Below are 10,193 nucleotides of genomic sequence, written 5' to 3'. Positions count from 1 at the left end.
GCATGTGACCTTATTTTATAGGAGTTGTGGTTAGTGCTAGCATGTGATCCTATTTTATAGGAGTTGTGGTTAGTGTTAGCATGTGATCTTATCTTATAGGAGTTGTGGTTAGTGGTAGCATGTGATCCTATTTTATAGGAGTTTGTGGTTAGTGTTAGGATGAAGTGTTATGATGTAAAGCCTATTTATAGGCTCTTTTCTTATCAATTTTTAGATCGATGCTTTACCATTTTAACTCATTTCTTTTGTTTACTTTTACCTTTGTATCAACTATGCCCTAATTCAAAAATGTTGTACCCTCGCACCTCCGCCCTTGGGGCTCCTACAATACTTGAAGTTGCAGCCGACTTTGAATAGGCAAGATCTCGATAATATATATATATATATATATATATATATATATATATATGAGTCGTAAGTTCGACAAGCAATAATAATAACGATTTGTAGACGGATGGAAGGCAAGGTAAGGTAGATATTATGCATACCAGTCCTTTCATCTCCGGTATCTTTGAGATTGGAGGTTGTGTTGGTGTATGAGAATCCAACCCCCGCTGGTGATTCCACAAACAGTACATTTGCCTCTGTTTTTTTTTTTTTTTATATACAACACCCTTATTAATTAATTAATAACCACAAAATTCAAAATGTATGGGTCGACTTGTGAGTTTATTCCACATTAAAAAAAAATAAACAGAAAAATGGGTGCTTATATACATGTTTGAGTTCAAGACCCAAAAGACTTACTGTTCATTTGAATCAAGGATTTTTTACTTGTAAAAAGGAAAGAAAATAAAAACAAAGAGGAAACTCATTTTCCATTATATTTTTCCCCTACAATGGATTATGTTAAAAATGAAGGTTTATTTTTTATATGATTAAAAATTAAGTATTGATAATGTGTACAATTAAAATTTTGTTATGAAGTTGGGTATACTTTTCATTTTCTTTCTTACTTTCTTCAATAACCAAACATGAAAATGTCTCGACGTTTTTCTTCTTACCCTAATATTTTTGGAGTTTCAAATAGATAATTAAACTTTTGGGTCTCGTCCAGTCCATGTGTATGAAAAATTCACTCAATACTAACTTATATAGGAAGGGTAGTAGTAGGGGAAGGGTTACCTTTGTTCCAAGAATGCTTGTTGAGATAAAGGGATAGACCGCCTCTTTTAATTCGAAATGGCCCAATTTCCTCCGAAGCTCCATATGCCACTGATGAACACCCCGGTCCTGTACATACACCCCTCTCATTCTCAGTTAATTCTCATCCATTAATTTAATTAAGACATCCTTAATTTTTTTACATCGAAAAAAACATTTTTCAGAACTACTAACTAAATTTTCAATTTTCTTTTAGTCTCAATTTGAATCGAAATACACACACGTACATATATGTCTAAGCTTGAGAGAGATAAAAATTGGTTTTGGTACTACAGAATCTTGAATCTTGTGTGTGTGTGTGTAGGTAGGAGTAGGAGTAGGAGTAGGAGTGACCTCCATTGAGCCAAAGAAGAAGAGGCTTCTTCTGGGGATTCGAGGGAGATTCTGTGAGCCAGTAAAAGAGAGATCGGCCTTGTTGCTCATCGACGGTGACGTAGCCGGAAAACTGGGAAAATTTCACCGGCGGTTGACCGGGGAGCGCCGATATTCGATCCAGAACTTGTTGTTTGGGCAAAGCAGATGCAACACTACAACTAGCACTAATAATCGTAATTATGGATAACGCATACAATAACAGCAAGGATCTCATACCAGCCATTCTACGCACGTACCCTTGCACGACTCGATCTACCCAAAGCAACATGATCATCAGGGATCTCTCTCTCTCCCTCTGTAGACTATCGTAGTGTCGAGAGAGATATTGCGCGGGGGTAATGCTATTACTACTGCTACTACTCCCGCATGATCAGCATGATGCTATGCATTCCTACAGCTACCTTGCAGGTGGTTAGGCAGCAATGTGCATGCGTCCACTCTCTCTCTCTCTCTCTCTCTCTTATACATATAAATATATGAATTGAATTTGAAGGTAGCTGACTAGCTGTGCGTGTAGAAGTGCGTGAACCGCTCCAAATGAATTAAGAAAAAAAAATTAAAAAAGATATGAAGGGTGTTTTTTGAAAGGGCCCCAAGCTCAAGCATTTACCTATCGAGGGCACACTCCAATCATATATTATACATATTTATATAGATAGATAGAATAGTGAGCATGTGGGGGGCTCCCCACTCTTTTGGCTACTACTGGTATGCCCTTCCTCGTCTCGCCTGCAGCATATGCATGCTGTCTCATCTCATCATCTCTCTCTCTCTCAGTCTATCTAGAAAGTAGAAAGGCAAATTAGAAGCGCTAGGGATATGCTGCAATCTAATTACTAGAGTTTTGGTTCATCGATTTGTATCCTGATTCATATCTTCATTCTTTGGCATATTAAGAAACAGTGGGTAGCTTCTCTTTTAAGAGGATCAATCAGTAGCCGACTGATCCCTTCAAGCACATATACATATAATTGCATATATAGTGTTGAAAGGCGACTTGTTCTAATTTAATTCAATCCTCTTCATACATATTTGTACTACTGCCCGTCAATATTAGCAGTTGGTGATGTGATGTCTCAACAAATAATAAATTATTTGGGTCTGGTAATATGCAATGTAATTAAAGTGGTAACAGCTACGAAAAGAGATCGAGGACCAACTACTTTCTCATTGTTGCTTTTTTAATGATCAGCATTAGTTAATTTTGGAGGAAGACAATTTAAAGCTATTCAATTAAAACTGGAAAGGCCCAATTATAATATATACCCTCTCAAAATTAATATTCTTTTTAAATATTGGAATTGAAAGAAAGTCGAACCCAAAAAAAAAAAAAAAAAAAATGCTTCTCTCTAGTTAAATGTTCTTCCCATGTTTTTTTTGTTTGTTTTGTTTTTCTTTTTTCTTGAAATGATGGTGTCGGAGGCCTCTTGAACATTTTGACTAGTCCACTAGAATAATAACCCTTTTACCCTTGTTCACTTAAATATCAAGGTATTATTTTAAATGAAAAATCGTAACCCTCAAGACTCGAACTTTGGTCATTTAACCAGGAGAGCTTTGAGAGAGAGTTGATTAATTGTTAGAGCCCCTGCTGGCCTTCTTCTCTCTCTCCCTATCTAACTTAATTAAGTTATATACACACACCTACTCCATTCATCCATTCATTCATTCTTTCATTCATAATATGTGTGTATATGTATGTGTTCATTCAATAAAAAAATAGATAAATGACTAGAGTTCGAGTCTTGAAGGTTATGACTTTTTATTTAAAATAATATTTTGGTGTATAAGTAGAGAATGGTAGATGAGCGTACTCGTTATCCTGGTGAATCAGTCGAATGCTCAAAGAACTTTGGACACCATCATTTCAATATATATATATAGACATACACACACACATAAGGCTTTAATTAATTATTGTATGGGTACGATCATAATAGCACTAATGCATCGGATCCAATCAAAACTCTGTAGTTAAGTGTGCTTAGGCGAGAGTAGTACTAAGATGAGTGATCTCTTGGAAAGTCCCTGTGTTGCACCCTTTTTTTTTTAAATGGTGGGTTGGAAGTTGGCATGCACAGATCCCCGACCAATTAATTTGTATGAACGACGAACATATAAATTAAAATATATAGGATATATTAAGTGCTTAATTAATGACTATGTATTAGTTGTGTATGATTAATTTAATTAATTAGCAGAAAAGTAGCTAGTTCGCTTTATTTCAATTTTCAATTTAATTAAGTAGCAGAGAAGTAGCTTTATTTCAATTTTCAATTACCAAAATATTATTAGTCAATGACCAACCACTTTGCAATCTTTTAACAAAAATGGACCAACCTAGCTACTACCTCCTGCCTTTGACTTCTCAACATTTGATTAATATTCAACTCGATTGATCAAATGATTAATTAATAAGAGTATCATGTCATTGTTTGAAAAATTATATATTAGATAATTATTAAATAATATATAATTGAAAAGATCCATACTTGCATGGTACAATTGCGAAGAAAGAGAGAGAGAGAGAGAGAGAGAGAGAGAGAGAGAGAGAGAGAGAGCAAACGGTTGCGCACACAGCTAGCCTGCATTCAATATTCAGATCAAACTTTCAAAGAGCAAAATACATAATAATATAAACCTAAACCTAATATATGTACAAAGACTAAAATGTCCCTAGTGAAATATATATTTTCTAACATCCCCCCTCAAACTCACAATGGTGCACTAGGAAGCATCGAGAGTTTGCCGAGTAGAAACTGGAAGCGACCAATAGTGTGGGACTTTGTGAAGAAGTCAGCCAGCTGCATAATAGAGGAAATGAATGAGAGAGAAATGGTACCAAGACGAAGATGATGACGTGCAAGATGACAATCAATTTCAATATGCTTAGTGCGTTAATGAAAGGTAGAGTTATGAGCAATCTGAATAGCACTGGTGTTGTCACAATACATAGGAGTGGGTTCAGTAAGTAAGACACCCATGTTAGTAAGTAACCAACGCAACCAAATTATTTCAGCAGTAGTTGAAGCCATGGCACGACATTCTGCCTCAGTAGAAGAATGAGAAACTACAGATTGCTTCTTGCATTTGTAGGAAATAAGAGTCACCAAGAAAAATATAGAAACCACTTGTGGACTTGCGGTCTATAGGATCTTCAGCCCAATCAGCATCAGAACAAGCACAAAGTTTCAAAGTAGATGTAGAAGGAAGTAATATACTCTGATACAATGTCCCTCTGATATAACACAAGATACGGAGAACAGTAGCCTAATGAATCGTAGTGGGAGAGGAGAAAAATTGACTCATAATATGAACTGCATATGTAATATCAGGTCGAGTGATGAAGAGATGAACCAAACTTTCAACAATAGTACGGTATAAAGTTGGATCCACCAATGGAACCCCATTAGAAAAGTTATAATGAACATTGAGTTCAATAGAAGTTTCCACAGTTCGAGTATCAGTAAGATGAGCTATTTGGATGACATCAACTACATATTTAGATTGAGAAAGGAGATAACCTTTAGGAGAATAGGCTACCTCAATGTCAAGAAAGAATCTTCAATTTTGCAATCCCATCTATATCATCTCCAGTTAAAATCATATCATCTACATAAAGAAGGAGAATAATACACCTAGCAGATGTATAATGAGTAAACAAGGCAGATTCATGATCACTTGAGTGGAAGCCAAACAAACAAAGTACTTCATAGAACTTCTCAAACCAAACCTAGGGAGCTTGTTTAAGACTATACAAAGCTTTTCTCAATGTACAGACCTCCCCTGGACAATGAGAAAGACCAGGGGGTGGAGACATATAAACTTCTTCTTTGAGATCCCTATTTAGGAAGACATTCTTTACATATAATTATGAGAGGTTCCACTGGTTAATAGAAGCTAGCTACCGCAATTAAAGTACGTACATATGTCATCTTAGCAATTGGTGCAAATGTCTCCTTATAATCAAAACCAATTTTTTGAGTAAACCTTTTTGCAACCAAATGAGCCATATATTTTTCAACAAAACCATCAGACCTAGTTTTGATCTTGTAGACCCAGCGACATCCCACTACCGTTTTAATAGGAGGACGAGGTACCAATTCCCTCGTGTTGGTCTTATACAAAGCAGCAAGTTCTTCATTCATAGCCTATTGCCAAAGAGGGTCAAGAGTTGCCTCCTTATAGGAAGTAGGCTCACAATGGGAATGAAGAGAAACTAAAAAAGTAGCAAAATTTGAAGAATAACAAGAATTAGATGCAAGAAAATATGAATCAAGATGAGGAGGGGGCTTACGCAGTCGTGTTGGATAACGAGAAGATGCAGGGTCCATAGGATCGGAAGATGAAAAGGAGTCCGCCAAAGAGGATGGGGGGTTTGTACCTGTAGAAGAAAGTGAAGAACAAGGAGAAGAAATAGAAGCAAATGGGGAAGAATCTAAATCAATATCATAGGAAAACATATCAATATTAACAAGTTCAGACTTAGTTAAGATGCTAGAGCTAGTTGGAATAGAGAAGAAAGGAATGTGTTCAAGAAAGGTAACATGACAAGAAACATAAAGTTTTTGTGTTATCGGATCATAACAACGATATCCTTTTTGTCCATCATCATAACCAAGAAATACACACATAGAGGATCATGTAGACAACTTAGAGAGCTCAGTATGAGGATGAAGGACAAAACATGTAAGAACCCAACCCGAGGTACGTAAATTGAATAAATAACAAAAGGGTAAAAAGGTAAAATTTGCAGGCTTCGTCAACGAAGCCATGGTTCTCATCGACGAAGGCTCTCATATTCTTCATCGCTGAATTTCAGAGTATCGTCGATGAAGAGATACTGAACGCGTTGTAAAATATCAGAATAGGGTTCGTTGCCAAAGGAGCCGGTTCGTTAATGAAACGTGTGGATAATTCGTCGACGAAGGTGCCATCTCGTTGATGAGGTTGGCTGAGTTAAAGGCTCTATAAATATCCTATTTCATTGCTTAGAGGCTAAGGAAGCCAAAACACACACACACACACACACACACACACTCTCTCTCTCTCTCTAAAACTAGCAGGATCTCTCTTTTTCTCTTCGATTCTTCATTGTTCGTCGCCTGATTCGACGATCCAACGTTACTGCATGGATCAGGGGAGGAAGCTTTTTGAGAATAGTGGATCAGAATCTCATTTTGAGGATTTTTGGGTTTTGACCCAAAAACGAGGTAAGACTCTGTTTTAATTTTGTTTTGGAATATGTGTAGTAGTAGGAATTGTAAGGAAGTATTGTTCTTGGTTTTTTAGGTTCTAGTGTCTCGGTTAGTAGTTTTGGAGTCATAGAGTTCGTAGTTTGCTATTCGGGAAAAGGTAAGAGGATTATGTTTATATCAGTTTATTTTTGAAATTGGGATTGGTAAACCTGTAGTTTACGATCGTATGTATGTTTTGATTACTTATTTAGGAAAATATATTGGGTGAATATGCGGGATTTTCGGATTACAGTTTTTAGGAAATTTTTGGGATTTCGTGTATCATCTCTATTTTGTTGGAGAAATTGTATATTTTATTAAAATTGTAGTATTGAGGTGACCGTACTCATATTTGTATTAAATTGTATTCTTGAACTGAAAACGATATGATTGCTATATACCAAATAAGTGTGGAATAAATGGTTGTATGTAAATGTTCCAGGTATTTTGTAAAACAGCTAGTGGTGGCTAATTACCGTACGCTGATGAGTATAGGGACATGAGTTCCAAAATTGTTCTAGGTTTTGTGAAATCAGCTAGTGGCGGCTAATAACCATACGCTGAATCAGTTATGTGGCGGTTAATTATCGTACGCTGACGCCATGTCTCAGCTAATTACTGTGGACGAGAGTGTCCAGCTCTATATCCGAGGGTGTAAAATATTGCTTGTTCTTTTCGGCTAGTCACCGAAGGGTGTAAGCTACACCGTACTAGCAATGGTATCGCTGTGAGGCTTCGGTTATTATAGGGTATTAGGTGCTTGAGTGTGACGACACTGACCGTATGTGTGGGTATCGTATGTACTAGAACTGGGTTGTGAAAATACTGGAACTGTATAGAAATGTATTGAACTGTATGGAACTATATCGTATCGTATTGTATGGTGTTATGTTTTACACTTAAATAACACTCGTATGCCACACACTGATATAACTTGCTTTCTTCCTTACTGAGAGGTGTCTCACCCTGAATATACAAATGTTTTCAGGTCCTTCAGGTAGCCAAAACTAGCATCCTAGCATCCGGAAGCAGGGGTGTTGTTTAGCTACATTTAGCACTTATGTAGGTACGAGTTTTGTAACTGGGTTGTTAGTGTTGGGTTTTGTGGACACCCAGAGTATATAATGTAATTTTGGGAACGTATATTCTAGTTTTGTAAAGACTCTGGTATGGTATGATGTATGTATAGAAAGAACATTTTTCGCTGCATATTTGATGAGTATGGATATGTATGTGTATGTGTATTGGGTTTGTGCATACCCCACGGGGTTGGACCCTCATTTAGTATTGTATCATGTATGTCTAATTGATATAGAGATAAGTTAAGTTACTATTTTCACACCTGGGACCCATCTGCAGGTTTGGGGCGTGACTTTTCTATCGGCTCTAAGCTACACTAATTCTATCCCTGATGAGCCAAACCTTATCGTACGCCTGCTGCACAAGCTATGGTCCCACAACTCACCGCTTACCCATCTCATCCCAATATAATAGAGAATGAAATCTCCTACCGTATAAAGCCTCGAATGGTGCCATGCCAATGCTAGCCTGATCACTGTTATTATACGCAAATTCGACCAGCGACATGAACTGAGTCCAGCTACCCCCAAAATCTAATACACACGCTCGCAGCATATCTTCCAATATATGTATCATCCTCTTAGTCCACCCATCTGACTAAGGGTGGAATGTTGTGCTAAAAGAAAATTGAGACCCTAGTGCTTCTTGCAAACTCTTCCAAAAACGTGATGTAAAGCGTGTGTCTCGATCTAATACAATAAATACTGGCATCTGATGTGAACGAACTATCTCTTGAATGTAAATCTCCACCAACCTATTGAGGAAATAGATGATCTTTATAGGTAGGAAATGGGCGATCTTAGTCAAACGATCAACAATGACCCAAATGACATTCTAGTCGTGCAACGCCATCGGCAATCCTGACACAAAATCCATAGATATATGATCTCACTTCCATTATGGGATAAATAACGGCTGCAACTACCCTACTGGCCTCTAGTGCTCAACTTTTACCTGCTGACATGTCAAACAGTGAGCTACATACTCGGCAATCACTTTCTTCATACCACTCCATCAGTACGACTCTCGCAGATCCCTATACATTTTCGTACTACTAGGATGAACTATGTATAAAGATCTATGAGCCTCCTCTAGAATGGTCCTCCTAATATCCACATCGGCAAGAACACATAATCTGTAACGAAACCGTAAAACCCCATCATCTGCAATACTGAATTCCTCCCCTCGACCACTCTGCACTCTGTCCATGACCTCTACTAATTCTGGGTCTTCTTTCTGAGTAGCTTTGATTCTTTCCTGCAGAGTAGGTTGCACTACTAGATTGGTGATACATACCTGAGAATCACTGTCAACTAATTCAATGTCGAGTCTCTCTAGATCCAACATAATTGGATATTGGATCTCCATAGCCGCCAATGCTGGTTCCCCGGACTTCCTACTCAACGCATCAGCTACCACATTTGCTTTTCCTGGGTGATAACTGATGGTACAATCGAAATCCTTAATTAGATCCAACCACCTTCTCTGCCTCATATTCAGTTCCTTCTGGGTGAAAAAGTACTTTAAACACTTGTAGTCGGAGAAGATTTCACACCGCTCGCCATATAAGTAATGCCTCCAAATCTTCAATACATGTACTACTGCAGCCAACTCAAGATCATGGGTAGGGTAGTTCTTTTCATATTCTTTCAACTGTCTGGAAGCATATGCTACCACCTTACCATGCTGCATCAATACACAGCCAAGTCATTTCAAGGACGCATCACTGTAAATGGCATAACCCTCACCCCCTAACGGGATGATCAGCACTGGCGCCATAACAAGTCTATTGCCCCCCTTTTTTTCTATTCCCGTTTCCTCTCTCTTTATTATTTAAATACCATTATTCTTCGGGTCATTACACTTTCTTTGCTCTTTTATAAAATATTTTTTGTAGTTTTAAAAACTCTCGAAGTCCATAAATATCCCCTAAAGATGGTCATAAGATGCATGAGTCCTAAGGTCAGTCTAGGGTATATTTCGAGCCTCTAATTAAATCATATGAAATATGTAAATACATTCAGTTCTAAATACCTATTCCCATGACGATCTTGAACTTGCCGCTTGTATCTTCATTCTTCAACTCTTTTAGTTCCATGGATTGTGCGAAGACGTATATTCTTTAATCTTCATGGCTGTCATGACTTGCTAGCCTTCCATGCATGCTAAATATTGTTCCTATTCAAATTAAGAGCAATAGGAATTTTATTAATCAAATATGCGGTAGTAAGAACTGCCTCTCCTTAGAAAACTTTGGGAACATCACTAGAAAGAAGAAGGGAGCGAGTTATATCAATGATATGTCCATGTTTTCTTTCAGCCACATCATTTTGCTCA

The 10,193-nt window shown here is 37.4% G+C and overlaps 1 protein-coding gene and 1 pseudogene across 2 annotated transcripts in view; one reads left to right on the top strand and one right to left on the bottom strand.

Moving 5' to 3' along the window:
* LOC131157272 (serine carboxypeptidase 24) overlaps positions 1 to 2,285 on the bottom strand; it is an 8,879-nt gene extending 6,594 nt beyond the window's left edge. Inside the window, exons 1-3 of one of the 2 annotated variants that reach the window (XM_058111278.1) lie at positions 1,498 to 2,285; positions 1,126 to 1,233; positions 489 to 584 (exon numbers count right to left, since the gene is read on the bottom strand). In XM_058111278.1, coding sequence (XP_057967261.1) covers positions 489 to 584; positions 1,126 to 1,233; positions 1,498 to 1,813 — 520 coding nt within the window. In that variant the 5' untranslated portion in view covers positions 1,814 to 2,285. The remainder of the gene's footprint in view (positions 1 to 488; positions 585 to 1,125; positions 1,234 to 1,497) is intronic. The other variant, XM_058111280.1, reaches the window with a different exon arrangement.
* Positions 2,286 to 3,462: 1,177 nt separating this feature from the next.
* On the top strand, positions 3,463 to 3,581 carry LOC131158942 (5S ribosomal RNA; annotated as a pseudogene).
* Positions 3,582 to 10,193: the final 6,612 nt, after the last annotated feature.

This window comes from Malania oleifera, chromosome 6, assembly GCF_029873635.1.
Source record: "Malania oleifera isolate guangnan ecotype guangnan chromosome 6, ASM2987363v1, whole genome shotgun sequence".
NCBI lineage: Eukaryota > Viridiplantae > Streptophyta > Magnoliopsida > Santalales > Ximeniaceae > Malania > Malania oleifera.
The sequence above is the reverse complement of the archived record's forward strand: the minus strand, read 5'-3'. Positions and strand labels throughout refer to the sequence as shown.